This window comes from Emydura macquarii, unplaced genomic scaffold (genome assembly GCF_026122565.2).
Source record: "Emydura macquarii macquarii isolate MOO-44397 ecotype Brisbane River unplaced genomic scaffold, CSIRO-AGI_Emac_v2 contig_67, whole genome shotgun sequence".
NCBI lineage: Eukaryota > Metazoa > Chordata > Testudines > Chelidae > Emydura > Emydura macquarii.
Genome location: NW_027130204.1, coordinates 4160203 through 4177371, shown reverse-complemented (window position 1 = coordinate 4177371; position 17169 = coordinate 4160203). Strand labels below are relative to the sequence as shown.

Sequence of the window (17169 nt, the reverse complement as noted above, 5' to 3'; positions counted from 1 at the left end):
GTTGCACCAACAATCTTCAGCAAACCCCAAAATAAGACAATTGCCCATAAATCCAACAGCTACCTTGCACCTGACCCAGATCCTGGCAGCTTTTCCCCAGTGCTCTTATAGACCATGGGCCAGAACCACAAAGGGACTTAGGCACCTAAACTCCAGATTTAAGTGCCTGAATCGCAGTTTTAGGGATCACTGCGGTCCAAAAAACTCCGGTGTGGCTGCCACCTAATCCTGTAGACACCTGAACTCAACTTGGCACCTACGTTTTCACTGTAAAAGTCCCCTAGGTGCCTAAGTTTCTGCCTCTGGGCTTGCACACTGCTGCCTTAGGTAGGTATCCAGCTGCTTATCTCCTTCTTACATCCCAGTTCAATCCTCAAGCTGGGTGGAGATAGGTGTTCCTCTGCCTATCTTCCCTTTAGGGTCCAATCTGGTAGGTGTGCTCAGAGCATGCCTAACTCCACACAAAACAGCTGGGGGAGAAGAAGGTGGCCTCCCTCATAACCTTTAGCCCAGTTACTAAAGCACTCAGCGGGATGCAGGAGACCCCAATTTGATTTGAACGGGGTTTCCCCACCTCTCAGGTGAGTGCCCTAATCACTCATCATTATCTTTCTGGCAAATCCCAGAGGGACATGGTCTTCTTGTAGATCGAGTGCTGCACAGATTGATCTCTGGCAAGGTTCTTAAAGTGGTCTGGCTGGAAAGGATATTCAGTTTATGTCCATTGCTTGCAATCCTACTGCGTTATCGACGCTTTTGGTGCACACGTGATTGCAGGCTATGTAGCAGCATTCTTTGGTACGCACGCTTCAGAATTGGTTGATTTTCTTCTCTAACAATATGTCCATACCAAGAAAGCCACCAGAACTGAACAAGTGTTGATGGAGGTGGTTGCTGGGTTCGACTCTGAATATCTTAATTTCTGATCTTGTCCCGCCACTTGATGCGGAGCAGCTGATGAAGACTGAGAGTCTGAAATGTACTGGTGTACTTCAGCCTTCCTCACTGCCCACATTTCACCGCTGAACAGTAAAGTTCGTATAACCGTGGTTTTATAGATCTGTAGCTTTATAGTAAGCTCGGTGTTATACTCTCCCCACAGAGGCCTCTGAAAAGCCTGAAACATGGCAGCAACTGCTGCTACATGAGTGGCCACATCTTTTGAGCATCCTCCAGCACTCTCTATATTATTTGCCCAAATATTTGACAGTTGCCATCTGCTCTGCATCCTGCCCAGGTAGATTAATACTGAGCGAGTTGTTATCTAGAGCTGGAGGCTGCTTGATGGTTATGGCCAGGACTTAGTTTTATCCAGATTAATAACCAGACCAGTGCATACTGCTTCTTGCCTGACCAGACCAGCTATCAGCTGCAGCGATTCACCAGACTGAGCCAATAATGTCATTGGCATATTCAAGATCTCAAAGCAAAATGGGGTTCAGCTCAGTGCCACTGACTGCTGTCTTCTCAAGCTTATCCATCAACCAATCAATACCAAAACTGAACACCAAATGGTGACAGAATGCAGCCTGGGCGAGCTCCCATGGAGATAGGAAACCATGCAGTGTATCCACAATTGACTCGAACACAGCTTTTGGTTCCATTTTAGAGCTCTTCTGTCAATGGCACGATCTTCCTGGGAACGCCACGTCACTTCATCAGAGCTCCCAGACCTGCTTGATGCACTGTCTGATGGTTCTCAGGGTATTGAGGACTGAGTCACCTTGTTACTTCCTATTTTTAGCGAGAGTCTTACCTGTGGGGACTGGGTGTCAGCTCTGTGACACCACCAGCCTTTCAGCCACTCAAGCACTTTCCTCTGGGCTACACCAGCCTTGTCTTTGCCCTGCAGATTAACAAGAGGTGCACCCCTGTCTCTGACTCCCCTTGAAGCATTCCCCAGGCTATCCAGCCCCTGATACCGGCTACTCTCAGAAATCCCAGATCCTCTGACCCCAAAGCAGCCGTGTAGCCTCATTTTACCTTAAACTACCGCTCCTGTATAACACACAGCACTTGTGAGCACTTGTAGCAAAACAAACCAAGGTTTATTTAAGAAGCAATAGAGATTCCACTAGAAACAAGAGAGAGTTATGAAAACAAATTGTTACACTATAAAACAAAATCATAAAATGTGAACTAGGGCCTATGAAGTATTAATAGTTAGCTTTCCTAACTAGTAAAGTAGGTTCCTCCCACTCCCCCACAGTCCAGTCTGTTGCAGAGCTGGCTGGCTTCTCAGGATCCAGTCTTTCATGAAACACGCCTGCTCAACAAGATGTCTCCTCAGTGAATTCACTCTGTGATATACTGAATCAGCCCTTTGTCTTTATTGACAGGGTGATCCCCCGGTCTGTTATAATGTTCCTTTTCACATTCAAGTGGTTTTGATTCTTTGTAGTTGTCTTTGACAGTTTTCCATTGACTGTTCTGGGAAGGGTGAAGGCAGACAATTGAACCTTGCATTACATCACTGACTGACCCGGGAAGGGATGACAACTCGCTCCTGTTTAAATGGGAAATGGGCTACATTGAGACATATGATTCCCTGGGGACTAACTTTTACTCCGAGACCATAAGGCATAATTCTTTATATAGTTACATTATTTTTTAAATATTACCCATATGCACATCCTGCAATGATTATGAGTATTAACAAGTTACAAGCTTTCCGTAGAGATCTCACATGCTACCCTTTCTGGGTAAATACCATGAAACTGATGTATTAGGTGTAGTGAATTTGTCAGTTCTGAGACAGGAGTTGTTTGTAAAAAACAATGAACCCTTTGCCATTTGGCACCGGTGGGCCTCTGTGTCAGATGATGAATCAAAGGCCTGACAGAAGTCTATAAAAAGGATGCACACCGCTTATTAAATTTACCATCTTCTCAAAAAGCTGTCTCAAGGTAAAGATCTGGTTGATGGTGGAACAACATTTGTCTAAAGCTGCATTGAGTATCCAGGCCTTTGCCATGAAATGCAGTGTTGATCAGAGACATTACAACAGAAACAAAGACTTTCCTGGGGCTGACAACAGTGTAATAACTCTGCAGTTGCTACAGGTCTCACTGCCCTTTTTTAACAGAGGCAGAATAACCTTCTTCCAGTCATCAGGGATGATATTAGTGCACCAGATGCTCTTCAAGAAACTGTTTCCATGGTACAATAATACTCCCATGTCTTCAGCAACTCAAGGGTGAGGTAACAAACCCCTGGTGTCTTCTCAGACTTCAGTTCATGGACTGGGATCTGGATTTCTTCTTGGTTGAAGGAAGGTAGCTCAGCTGGAACTGCCTGCTCCTTTTCAAATGGAAGAGGGACTGCAGGTAATGGGCAATTGAGGAGCGTCTTGAAATGATCTTCCCGTCAGTGCAACGGATGCTGCAGACTCTGCCTGATGCTGCCATCCCCATTCTTCCCTGGAAGGGTGGGTGCCCTGCAAACACCACCAAGTTGAAAAGAGGGTGCGAAGATCATGCTTATCTCTCTGTCATAGTGACTTGACACTACTCCAAAGTCCATTCAGCCTTTGCTTTTTTGCTCTTGACAAACATATCTTTGAAGACTCAAATTGTAGCCTCCTCTTAGCGCTGACTGCTGTGAGCATCTCCCCAGTGGAGTTAGGCGCTGAACTCTGTAAGAGGGTCGGGACATCGGATACTCACCCTTGTCAGCATCTACCATTGGCTAGCTTAGGCGGCTCCACATCTAGCATGCTGGTTTTTGTGGATTGAATTCTTAGGCATCTGTCTCTCCCCATGCATTGTGGGAGACTAGGTGCCAAACTCAGGCTTTGTGGATCCCATGGTTGTTCCAGTGATTTTTCTAGGTGCCTAAAAGTTAAATGTCCCAATGCCTAAGTCACTTTGGAATCAGCCCCCTCTGTGTAGGCTTCTTCCTGCTCCAGAACCTGCCATAGAAGCCACCCCACACCCCTCCTCAAACTGACTCTTTTACCCTTTGTAGGAATCAGCGACTCATCAGACAATCACCTGACTTTTTCCCACTTGGGCCTCTGCCTGACCCAAACAGCTGTCCTTAAAGGGTCCCCACCTCAGAAGAGCACTGGCTGGCCCCAGGCCCTGAAGGAGCAGGCCACCCTGCTACAAGGAGCCCAGGAGCTCTGACAGAGCAGAGCCATAAGTGGGGAAAGTTGGGCAACTTCTCCTCTAGCGACATACTTATCTCCACTTCCCTTCCCCTCCATCTATGCTGTGTCCCATTCCTTCCCCCCTCAACATTTCCGCCCTGTGACTGCTCAACCAGGTTGAGGGAGCAGCTCCAGGGCTCCCTTCCCTCCACTGCTTCTCCCATTGGTGTCAATGGCAAAATTCCCAAATGACTTCACTGGGAGTGAGTTTGGGCCCAAGACTGCCCAGCTAATCCTCTCAGAAATAAATCAGCCAATAAACCCTGCCTTAGGGGGTGAGCTTCAGTGCCTTGGGTTAGGTGCCTGCTAACCCCCAGGGAAAACAAGCCCGACTCCAAACTGAAGTGTGCATTCCTTTTGGTTTCATCCCTGAGGGGCAGACTGTGGGCCACGTTACTCTGCTGAATAGTATCTTTCCTTGTGAGCAGGGAAGTGTGTTGTTACTGTGTGTGAGTAAAGTGCTTGCATCTTGCCCCTACAGATCAGCACAAAATCGGATTGCCCAGTGTGTTAGAAACCAGCATCCTGGGTGGCATGCTGTCCACAAATCCTGGGCAGTCCAGATAGAAGTACACAGAAGTAGCAAGCTCCTGGTTCTTCCCTGGCCTGTACATTCTCCATCCTCTGGCTCTTTGACATTTTAAACTCTTCTCATATGGTTTGCCCCCACAGATCATCTGATTCTGTACATGTCCCAATTTTCAACGTCTGCTACCACCAGACATTTCCTTGGGAGTTTGATATTATTACTTCTTGTGGTGGGAAAGGACAATTATACAAGAAAAAATAATGGGCCAAAGTATAAACCAATGTAACTTAGGCCTTCCCCGAGCACCTCAGCTTGCATGAGCTTCTTAGGGTGTGTCTACACAGCCACGGAAGAGAGCCTCCCAGCCTGGGTCATCATATTAGGAGTAGCGGGCCTTGCGCTAGCCTCTAAAATAACTGTGCAGACTGCATTTTCAGGCTCTCAATCTTAGGGAGGGAGGTGGGATTCGGAACGTGAGCTCCAAATTGAGCTGTAACTTCAAAGCGCTGGCTACACTGCTATTTTTGGGCGCTGGCGTGAGCCCCACTAGCTCAAGCGTGTTGACCCGGGCTGGGAGGCTTGCATCTGTGGGCTGTACAGACATACCTTAAGTCTCCCTGCCTCTATTCAAACCCACTTCTGCCTTCTTTCATATCAGTTCTCAGCATGGCTGTGATTTTCCCAGAAGGGAGAAGCATAGCAAGAAGGGCAACAGCAATCACCCCCGTTATTGAACTTAAACTCTCTATACACCTTTCTGCTGCTCTTGGTGTGTAAAGTACAGTAATTTAGTCTCCTATGTGCTTAGATAAGTGTGTCTAAAGGAGCTGGATTCCAGGCGAGCCTAGCTTACATCTCCTTACACACTACCTCCGAGTCTGACCCCTTGACTGCAGTGCTGCAACACAGGGATATTTTTCTCCCAATGTAGCTAATATCAATACTTAAGAATTGGTGACACTACTGGTCATGCTGTATATAGGGCCTTAAATAGACTCTCCTTGAACAGTACAGCTGCAGATTTATTTCTCTGCTGTTGGTGGGAAGGACAGTTCCCTTTAACTCAGAGCTGTCAAACCTGCTTTGTAGTCTTTACTAAATGGCTTTTTGATTTGAAGAGCCCAGACTATCTGTTAACAGCATCAATAATCTCTGTCCATCTTTCACAGAACAGCTCCAGTGAGACCCTAATCCTTGCAGTACAAAATCTAGCGTTTATGTCTTGGTTGATAAGCCATAAAGGCTGTCTTTGGCATCTGATGTTAAAAAGTACTCAGAGCAAACACACCGCAAGTGCCAAGTGGCTTTGAAATGTCTCTCTCGCTTTTTCAGTGTCAGCTGAGACACAACAGGTAAAATAATTCCTTTGCGGAGGGAGGGGAAATCCAATATTAGAGGAAATTGTGAATAAACTAAAACAGGGAGTGATTATTGCTCACTGAATTAGTCATCTAGGAGCTAAATCAGTGTTAGTGATAGCAGCTTCTGTCCCTGGTGCATGTGCCATTGCCATCTGGGTGCTTTAGAGACCAGAATTAAAGTGGTAATGTAATGAATAAGCCAGCTTGCCATCCCACTCATATCGCCCTTAGCCGTGTGAACACAGGAAGACCTTTCCCCCACAAGAAATTAAGAATCTCCAGAAAGTAACAGATAGAACTGTAATGATTCTGTCCCCTTAGATCAGTGGTTCTCAAAGTATGGGGCAGGCTTCCCAAGGGAGACACGGGAATGTGTCAAGGGAGGCACAAGCTGTGTGTACTATTTTTTTTCTTTTTTTAAAGAGCTGTAACTGTCAGCCGTGGGTGGTTAGGGCTCATGCAGAAGGGCCACGCACACCTGGGAGGCGGGGATATAGGGAACAGCCAGAGCCCCCCCCCACACTGCCCCCCACACTCACAAGGAAGTGGCAGGACTCTGGCTGTCAGCCCTGGGGTGGCAGCAGCAGCACAGAAGTAAGAGTGGCAATGGGGTGCTAAGTTTTCTGTGAAAAGTGATATGGGTGAATATCACTTTTCACATTGCCACCCTTACTTCTATGCTGCTGCTAGAGCGGCGCTACCTTCAGAGCGAGGCGCCTAGCCAGCAGCCATTGCTCTCTGCTCTGCCTTCAGAGCTGGGTGTCTGTATATATACTTGAGGGGCGGGGAGTAAATGACTACAGACACAAAGAAGGAGGGCACAATCATAGAATATTAGAGTTGGAAGGGACCTCAGGAGGTCATCTAGTCCAACCCCCTGCTCAGAGCAGGACTAACCTCAGCTAAATAATCCCAGCGAGGGTTTTGTCAAGCTGCAGTTTAAAAACCTCTAAAGATGGAGATTCCACCACCTCCCTAGGTAACCCATTCCAGTGCTTCACCACCCTCCTAGTGGAAAACTTTTTCCTAATGTCCAACCTAAACCTCTCCCCCTGCAACTTGAGACCGTTGCTCCTTGTTCTGGCATCTGCCACCACTGAGAACAGCCTAGCTCCATCCTCCCTGGAAACCCCTTTCAGGTAGTTAAAGGCTGCTATCAAATCCCCCCTCATTCTTCTCTTTTGCAGACTAAACAAGCCTAGTTCCTTCAGCCTCTCCTCATAAGTCTTGTGCTCCAGCCCCCTAATCATTTTTGTTGCCCTCCGCTGGACTCTCTAACTTCTCCACATCCTTGTTGTAGTGGGGGGCCCAAAACTGGACACAATACTCCAAATGCGGCCTCACCAATGCCGAATATAGGGGAATGATCATTTCTCGTGATCTGCTGGCAATGCTCCTACTAATGCAGCCCAATATGCTATTAGCCTTCTTGGCAACCAAGGCACACTGCTGAGTCATATCCAGCTTCTTATCCACTGTTACCCCCAGGTCCTTTTCTGCAGAACTGCTGCCTAGCCAGTCAGTCCTCAGTCTGTAGCTGTGTATGGGATTCTTCCGTCCTAGGTGCAGGAATCTGCACTTGTCCCTGTTGAACCTCATCAGATTTTTTTTTGGCCCAATCCTCCAGTTTGTTTAGGTCCTTCTGTATCCTATCCCTACCTTCCAGGGTATCTACCACTCCCCCTAGCTTAGTGTCATCTGCAAACTTGCTGAGGGTGCAATCTACCCCATCCTCCAGATCATTGATGAAGATGTTGAACAAATCTGGCCCCACGACCGACCCCTGGGGCACTCCGCTTGTGACCGACTGCCAGCTAGACATGGAGCCATTGATCAATACTCGTTGAGCCCTACGCTCTAGCCAGTTCTCTATCCATTTTATAGTCCATTCATCCAACCCATACTTTCTTAACTTGCTGATAAGAATACTGTGAGAGACTGTTATCAAAAGCTTTGCTAAAGTCAAGGTATATCACGTCCACCACTTTCCCCACATCCACAGAGCCAGTCACCTCTTCATAGAAAGCAATCACATTGGTCAGGCATGATTTTCCCTTGGTGAATCCGTGTTGACTGTTCCTGATCACCTTCTGCTCTTCCAAGTGCCTTAAAATGGATTCCTTGAGGACCTGCTCCATGATTTTTCCAGGGATTGAGGTGAAATCAAATAAGTTTGAGAACTACTGTCTTAGGTCAGTTTCTCTGATAATTAATTGTTTCTAACATTGGATCAGCAGCCTTACCCAAGACTACATTTTGATAATAGTTTGTGTAGTTTCATTTTTATTTAATTTTAATCTTAGTGAAGAATGTAGGACTTCTTCCACCTGATCACTCTACTGGTACATACAGCGAGGTGGCCCACCTCACAGTCCTATCTGATTGGACCCCAGGTGCATCTAGTCTGGGCTCACGCCTCCCTTCCATAATGGATCGAACCAGTTGTGCTGGTGGTCTACTATATTTTTCTGCCACCATCTCAGGCCAATATGGATGCTACAGAAGTTTAGAGGAAGGTGAAAATGTCTCAACATTCCCCTTTCTAGCTGTGCCATGGAGCACAGGCCAGTTGGAGTTTCTTTCTGCCCTGTGCAGTGATTTAGCTTCCATCTGAAAGCATGATTCTTCTTATCACTGTCTTAGCTTCTCTGAGAACAAATCAGGTGAAAGCTCAAGGAGTTACCCAGTTCTTTTAGACTCCACTCCATGAACCATTGGCCCCTATGGTCCCTGAGGCCATGGGTCTCTCACTTTGTGGCGTGCAGTAGCTGTTTCACTCTTTAGTTCTATATGTGCTGTCCTTTCATTAAGGGCAAGGAAGAACTGTTTTCACTACCTTTCATTATCACATACTAGCCATGGGGGCTTCTTGCTCTTAACCTCCTTCACCCCTGAGGCAGCACAGGTTAGGTATTATTTATGTTAACAGTATTATATGAGGCATCTTACCTAACATCTTTTGAGATTGCAGCTGACCGGTAAATAGCATGTCTGCAGACAGTTCTCATAGGACAGAGACCCAATGAAGTTCCATTTATCCTGCTTTGTCCTTAATCAGACCTTCCCCTCCGCTGACCAGATTCTGAGATGAGGCTTACTGCTCTGGGGCTGACAGATAGTCATGCGTATCCTGCTCTATCTCCAGAGAGACGGTCTGTCTTTGCAATACACTGGGCCTCTCCACACTTTCCTCCCCCCAGAGTCCTTAGACGATGCTGTCCAGATCTGATGATTTACTGCACTCAAATCTCTCCAGTTGCCCCATAACTCCCCTGTTAGAGACTGATGTGTGCCAAGAACGTGCTCTGATTTCCTATGACCAGCGTCCCAGAACAGGCATTTCCTGTGTGGTGAAGAATAATGAATAGTGCCCCTGGCATTGCCCTTCCCCCACCGTTTTATTGCTCTCTTCTCCCATGGAGGCCCTAGGTGACTCCTTGCATTTATATGTAGTTGAACCAGAGATGGCCCATGGAGATGAGCTTTGGCTCTGAATCTGGAGTAATGTCAGATGAAGGTTCAGGGGTGGGTTTGAGAGAAACCTGGCTCAGGTTTAGGTTTGGATTGGTTGGGGCTGCAATCCAATGAGCTGTTCTCATGAGATTTTTGCCCAAGTTGGGAAACCCCATAAAATCAGCCATTCTCATGGGTCTGCCCCTATGTGGGCCCCATCTGAACTGGATCTAGGAAACAGGCTCTGCTGTTTGAGTATTCTCTGTAGAATCAGAGTCCTAGAAGATGCTGTGAGTCAGACTTGAGCCTCCCACACTGCCACATTCAGAGAGATTTGGATTCCATCCTTTGGTTTAAGTCTCTCTTTCCCCTGTTGTGCAAAAAATGGTAAAGTGTCCCCCTTGAGACAGGGAAGAAGAAGAGAGACCCTCCTTGCCACATACATGCTGCTCTGTAGCCTGGAGGAAGGTGCACTGAGCTACTAGCTACATGCTTATGAGCTCTAATCCCAACTATTTCTGTGTTCTTCACAACTCATGCTTCTACTCGAGAGGCAGCAACTATCCCTCACCTGTTTTACTGAGAAGCTGGGTGACGTTTCCTCAGGCAGAGCTGGAAATAGGTCCCATATTTCTAATGTGGCCAGCCCGAACCTTAGACACTTTGCCACTGTGACTGTCAGATGAAGTGGGCTGAATTATCTGCTTGTCTAACCCATGCTAACGTAGTGTGGGACTTTGTCCCTCGCTAGTGGCCAGACACACACACAGAATTGTGAGGCTACTACTGCCTCCGTGCTAATGTGCACTTTCCTTTAGTTCAAGTGGCAGCAGCTTGGGCTTTTCCCACATTGAGTCCCTGCAGATGCCTGCATTTGACTACTATAGAGTCTCTAGCTGCTTCACCACACTCTGCTCCCAGAGCCAGGAAGAGAGCCTAAGGATCCTGACCCCACTGGTCCAGTGCTCGTTCCCAGACAGCTGTGGAGCCCAGTGATAACCTGTGTTGTTGCCTCCTCATAGAGGATAAGAGCATCCCTCCCCTACCAGTTACTCCTGTGGAACTCCTATAAGGCTGTGCTAGGTCTCTGAAGATTGTGGGTTCAAAGTTGGCTGATGACCCAAGTGGAGGGAGCCTAGATGTAAGATGGCGTGAAGACCCTGGAATAGGTGCTGAAGCGATTGTTTGGATTTATATAATGGCACTGTGATATTTTCTGTCGTATGATCTATACCTTTCCTAATGGTTCATAACATTCTGTTAGCTTTTTTGACTGCTGCTGCACACTGAACAGATGTTTTCAGAGAACTATCCATGACTCCCTTAATACAGTGCATGATCTGTTGTGCTTTATTTATAACTCTTGACCTCGAAAGTTAGATGTTTTCCCCCTGATTCTCTCTTTTTATAGAAAAGCAGCCTTTGACTCAAAATTTTGATAGAGGCTCAAGGATTCGGCATATTTATTTTTTATTTAAATATTTTAAGAGATTATAATAAATGTAGGCCTTAACATGTTTTATATTCAATTTAGATTTTATTTTAAACAGGTTTAGTTTGAAAAAGAAAAACATATTATAATTTAAATAACAAAAATCAAAACATCCAATTTAAATGAAAAAAATCCAATTTTTCTCCACCCTGCAATGGAACCAGGTCTCCTTTCAGTTTCAGTCAGCAAAACAAGAAGCATCAAGTGCCACACATGACTGCCACAAGCTCCCTGCTCTCTGGGTTGACAGGCTCTGGAGAGCAGCTCATCTTCCTATTTTCCCAAGAGAAAGGGAATTGCAAATCACTCACTTCACCTCCGAAGTATGCCTCCAGAACCTCTTAGGAGACAGATAACCCCATTGTGCAGTCACACTCTCATTGGTGGCAGGGAATGCGTCCGTCTGGTAGCAGCAGGAAGGCAGGACTGTGGGGTCATTAGCCTCTATACCTGGTAACTATAATGGAATATAACGGACAAAGGACCACTGAACTCGCCCATCAGCACAGAGGGAAATATGGTCCAAAGGTTCAAAGTAGAGACTATCCTGTCCTTCACTGCTGGTCCCCCATGTTACAGGGTCAGGACCTGGGTACTTATTAGGGACCACCTTGCCCTGCCCTGCCTGCCTTGCCTCTTCCCCATGTTACAGAGACAGAATGTGCCTGAATTTTGCAAGGCCAGGTTTGCTGCTTTCTTTCTAAATTGCGTTTGACATGGGGAAACAGTCGAAAGCCCAGGCTGGCCCTGAATGCAGAGCAGGGAATTCTGTTTAGAGTTTCCTTTTGAAAAGATCCCAGTTTAATATACATGGCCCGCCAAGGGCCAGGCTATCATGACCTGTACATGGCCTTGCCTGCTAATACTCAGCAATACGCTTGTCACCTAATACTCAGCTACACGCTTGGTGCAGGGACAGACAATGGTGTTTCCTCTGCGGATGTGTGTGCAACCCCTTTCTCTGACCAGATACCAGACACCGATTCACATTGCCCCCCATCTCTTTACAGCGGATTTTTCTGGGCCGATCAGAGAGTCTATTTAATTGAGCCATTGGGAAGTGATGATAAAGGGGAGCACGCGGTGTACCGAGCGGATAACCTGAGAGTGAAGCGTGGGACCTGTGGAGATGCCAATGTCACTTTGGAATATGACCATGAACCGAAAATTGCTGCTGCAATGAAGCCCCATCACTGGGTAGGAAATCATCCTATTCTTCTGTGTTGTAGTTTAATTTATAGGACTGTAGGGCCTGATCCAAAGCCCACTGAGGTCAGTGTGAGTCTTTCCATTGACTTTGCTGGGCCTTCAATCAGGTCCCTAGCCCAGTGCCTGATTGCAGAGGTTCTGCATGCACTTGCTGGGGGCTTGTGGGGAGTTGGCTGGCTGCACAGTGCCAGCTTCTCCTCATTTCCAGGGGATGTTGAAAGGAGGAGCATGTAGAAGCAGGCTGAGGAGCTTTCAAAAAGGCTAAGACACTTCTTGCACTTCAGATATCTCCCTGCCTGCCAAGTGAAATGTTTGACAGTGAACAATTGCTGTAGTTGTCATTGGGATGTCACGGCCCCCGCCTGGGTTTGGGAGACTCAGGTTCAGTTCCCTGCTGCACCACAGACTCCCTGTGTGACTTGGGTAACTCACATAGTCAGTCTGTCCCTCCATTCCCCTCCTGTGTAATGGGGGTAAAGCCCTGCCTTGGTTCACAGGGGGCTGTGAGGAGAAACACAGTAAAGAGTGCAAACTGCCCAGATACTATGGTGAGGGGGCCAGAGAAGTACCAATGGATAATTCTGTGATCACAAATAGGAGACCATGTCTAAGTCTTACCACCTCTCCCCCCACCGTATCTCTATGATCCAGCCTTTTCTGTCAGGATACACCAGCCAGACTCCCACCAGGCCCTCCATTATCTTGCCTCTTTACTGCAGCCTCATCCTCTCTGGCCTTGACAAATGCAGGCCTGGCTGCTAAGACCATCATCGTTTCATTGCCACTTCCCCTCTCCCACTATATCAAACACTCAAATATAGACTGCATGTCTTTATCTCTGAGATCCTCCAAGGCCTAGCCCGACCATTAATGACTGCTTCTTGGAACAGCTAGTCCTGGAACCCACAAGGGGAGAAGCAATTCTTGATTTAATCTTAAATGGAGCACAGGATCTGGTCCAAGAGGTGAATATAGCTGAACCACTTGGTAATGTAATTAAATTTAACATCCTTGGGGAGGGGAGGAATACCAAAGAAGCCCATCACAGTAGCATTTAACTTCAGAGAGGCAAACTACACAAAAATGAGAAAGCTAGTTAAATGGAAATTGAAAGGGTGAAATTCCTGCATATTGCATGGAAACATTTTAAAAATGTAAAAACAGGCACAAATTAAATGTGTACCCTAAAAAAAAAAAATAACAGGAAGACCAAAAAAATGCCACCATAGCTAAACAGAATAAAAGAAACAGTTGGAGGCAAAAAGGCATTCTTTAAAAACTGAAAGTCATGTCCTACTGAGGAAAATGGAAAGGGGCAAGTCAAGTGTAATGTATATTTAGGCAGGCCAAAAAAGAATTTGAAGAGTAACTAGCAAAAGACTCAAAAACTAATAGAAATTTTTTAAAAAGTATATTAGAAGCAGAAAACCGGTCAAACAATCACTGAGACCCCTGGACGATCAGGTGCTAAAGGAGCACTCAAAGAAAACAAGGTCGTTGCAGAGAAGCTAATTGAATTCTTTGCATCAGTCTTCACTGTGGAGGATGTGAGGGAGATTCCCACATCTGAGCCGTTCTTAGATGATAAATCTGAGGAACTGTCCCAGAATGAAGTGTGAATAGAAGAGGTTTTGGAATAAATTGATAAATTAAACAGTAATAAGTCCCCAGGACCAGATGGGATCCACCCAAGAGTTCTAAAGGAACTCAGACATGAAATTGCAGAACTACTAATTACGGTATGTGACCTATCCTTAAATCAGCTTCTGTAGCAGATGGCAGGAGGATAGCTAATGTGATGCTAATTTTTAAAAAAGGCTCCAGAACCAATCCTGGTAATTATAAGTCAATAAGCCTAACTTCAGTACTAGGCAAATTGGTTAAAACCAGGGCTTAAATTCTCTTAGCGTATTTCCTGGAGCCTACCCCCACTCTCCATGGGAGGCGCCAGCGGGGTTTCAGCCCCATGGGGCATGCCAGGATTCGGAACTTCTGCTCTGCGCGGCATGCCGGAGCTCCAGGCTTCAGATGTGGAGCCCCACATGCCCCCTGAAACTGGCTTGTGGGTCCCCTCCCCCCCCAAGGGACTGCAGACCACTGGTTGAGAACCACAACAGCATCAGGCTGGAGTAAAGGTTTGAAAATATTTATTAGGGCTCTGCTCTGGATAGCTCCACTCTGGACAGCTCCAGCTGAATTTAAGCCCTGGTTGAAACTATAGTAAAGAAGAATTATCAGACACATAGATGAACACGATTTGTTGGGGAAGAGTCAACATGGTTTTTATAAAGGGAAATCATGCCTCCCCAATGTATTAGAATTCTCTGAGGGGGTTAACAAACATGAGGAGAAGGGTGATATAGTGTACTTGGACTCTCAGAAAGCCTTTGACAAGGTCCTCAGCAAAGGCTCTTAAGTAACAGTTATGGGATAAGAAGGAAGGTATTCTCCTGGATCAGTAACTGGTAAAAGACAGGAAACAAAGTGTAGGAATAAATTATCAGTTTTCACATTGGAGAGAGGTAAATAGCGGACTCCCCCTGGGATCTATAATGGGACCAGTGGTGTTCAACTTATTCATAAATTATCTGGAAAAAGGGGTAGACAGAGGCGGCACAGTTTGCAGGTGATACAAAATTACTCAAAAGGATTATATCCAAAGCAGACTGTGAAGATTTACAAAAGGATCTCACAAAACTGGGTGACTGGGCAACAAAATGGCAAATGAAATTCAATGTTGATAAATGCAAAGTAATCACATTGGAAAACATAATCCCAACTATACATATAAAATGATGGGGTTTAAATTATCTGTTACCACTCAAGAAAAGGACCTTGGAGTCATTGTGGTTAATTCTCTGAAAATATCCACTCAGTGTGCAGCAGCAAACAAAAAAGCTAACAATGTTGGGAATCATTAAGAAAGGGATAGATAATTAGACAGTAACTATCAATTCCCACTTTATAGATCCATGGTACATCCACACTTTGAATATGGCATGCAGTTCTGGTTGCCCTACATAAAAAAAAATATTAGTAATGGAAAAGCTACAGAGAAGGGCAACAAAAATGATTAAGAATATGGAACAGTGTCTATATAAGAAGCGATTAAGAAGACTGGTACTGTTCAAGTTGGAAAAGAGTGGATTAAGTGGAGATGTGATAGAAGTCTTTAAAATCATGACTGGTGTGGAGAACGTGAATAAGGACATGTTATTTACTCCTTTTCATAATACAAAAGCCAGGGTCACCCGATTAAATTAATAGGCAGCAGGCTTAAAACAAATTTCACACAACACACAGTCAACTTGTGGAATTCATTGCCAGGGATTGTTATGAAGGCCAAAAGTATAACTGGGTTAAAAAAAGAATTAGATAAATTCATGGAGGATAGGTCCATCAATGGCTATTAGCCAAGTTGCTCAGGGATGCAACCCCATGCTATGGGTATTCCTAAGCCTCAGACTTCCAGTTTCTGGGATTGGACGACAGGGGATGGATCACTTGATGATTGCCCTGTTTTGTTCATTCTCTTGGGAGCATCTAGCATTGGCCACTGTCAGAAGACAGGATACTGGGCTAGGTGGACCATTGGTCTGATCCAGTATAGCCGTTCTTTTGTTCACCCTACAGATTCCCTTCCCTGCATTACTGAGCTATCAGCCTGCCTCTTCTCTGCCAGAGATGTCAGCCTGCCCTGTCCATTAGTCCTCTTTCCCTGCATATATTGCCATGTTCTCTGCCGTTTCCCCCATGCACAGGAGTTGTCCTTGTCAAAGTCCCCAGAGTTACTATATTGTCCTTCAAATCCCTGCAGCTGCCTTCTGTTATGACATGCACAAAGCACCCCTCAGCAGTGGCCTGGCAGTGGGTGTGCTAGGATGGCTTCCCTCCTACCTTGTTTTCTCCTACCTATTGGTTTGTTGATTTTCTACCAATGGATTGTTAGCTCTTGGTGCAGGGATTCCCCCGTTAATAGCTGTGTGTGCAGCCTCCATCATCAGTGCCCTGACCCAGACCTGGTGGCCAGATGCTATTGCAATGCAGATAGTCAGTAAGAAGACATTCTGTGTATTTCAAAATGCCATGGATTTTTTATTGACAACTCCCACCTGCATCACAGAGGAGGATGGAGGTTTTAGCAGCTGGGTGGGATCACTTGGGGTTTTTGGCTCCTGGGAGACAGTTTGAGTTGATGGACTAAGGACGTTAGCCAACTATTTCAGATGAAATGTTCAACAGTGACGTGATTAATTATCTTCACATTGAAATTTACATTTCAGCTGTGATCCCTAGGTTTCAGAGTTACAGCTCATTGAGGTCAACCCTCTTTGAGCTAGTGTTTCAGGCTCCATGCAGGCTCATTCCCCATAATTTAGCTTATTGTTTTAGCATCCCCTGGGAGTTGTACAGAAAGCGTTTATAAGGAATTATTTGCAATACAAGCCCCAGAACTGTTAGCTCGGGGACTTTGAGAAAATTCATTCCAATAGACTTAAGTTACTGTATACTGAACCACTAGTGAAAGAAACAAGAAACTTGGGGACTGCTCATGAATGATTTCTAACCCTTGAGTTAAACCATATTGACCATAGGGCTTGTGGCTGCTTGGGAACTTGGGACACTTTTTCTGCAGTTTAGAGTGGGAGGCAGAAGCTATAAAGCAAACCGGCACCAACAAGTTTAGCAGCTTGAATCACTCACCCAGAAGCAGTGAGGCAGTGTTCCAGAATACAACACATCTGAGGAAGGTGTCACTGCTTTAGTCCCTACGAGAACATGGCTCTTGTGTTGTCTGTGCTCAGAACTATGAAAGATGGAATTCAGGTCCTGCATGGCATTTGCTTTTGCTTTTCCTTTCAGAAATCAGCTCCATTTCAGAAAGGGACCCGATACGTGGAGTTGGTCTTGGTTGTGGACAATGCAGAGGTAAGGGGAACAGGCTGAGACCAGCATTTCATTCTCCACTGCAATA

The 17169-nt window shown here is 45.9% G+C and overlaps 1 protein-coding gene across 1 annotated transcript in view; it reads left to right on the top strand.

Moving 5' to 3' along the window:
* ADAM8 (ADAM metallopeptidase domain 8) overlaps positions 1-17169 on the top strand; it is a 91457-nt gene that overhangs the window by 24185 nt on the left and 50103 nt on the right. The window contains exons 6-7 of the mRNA XM_067538635.1: positions 11996-12182; positions 17058-17123. Coding sequence (XP_067394736.1) covers positions 11996-12182; positions 17058-17123 — 253 coding nt within the window. The remainder of the gene's footprint in view (positions 1-11995; positions 12183-17057; positions 17124-17169) is intronic.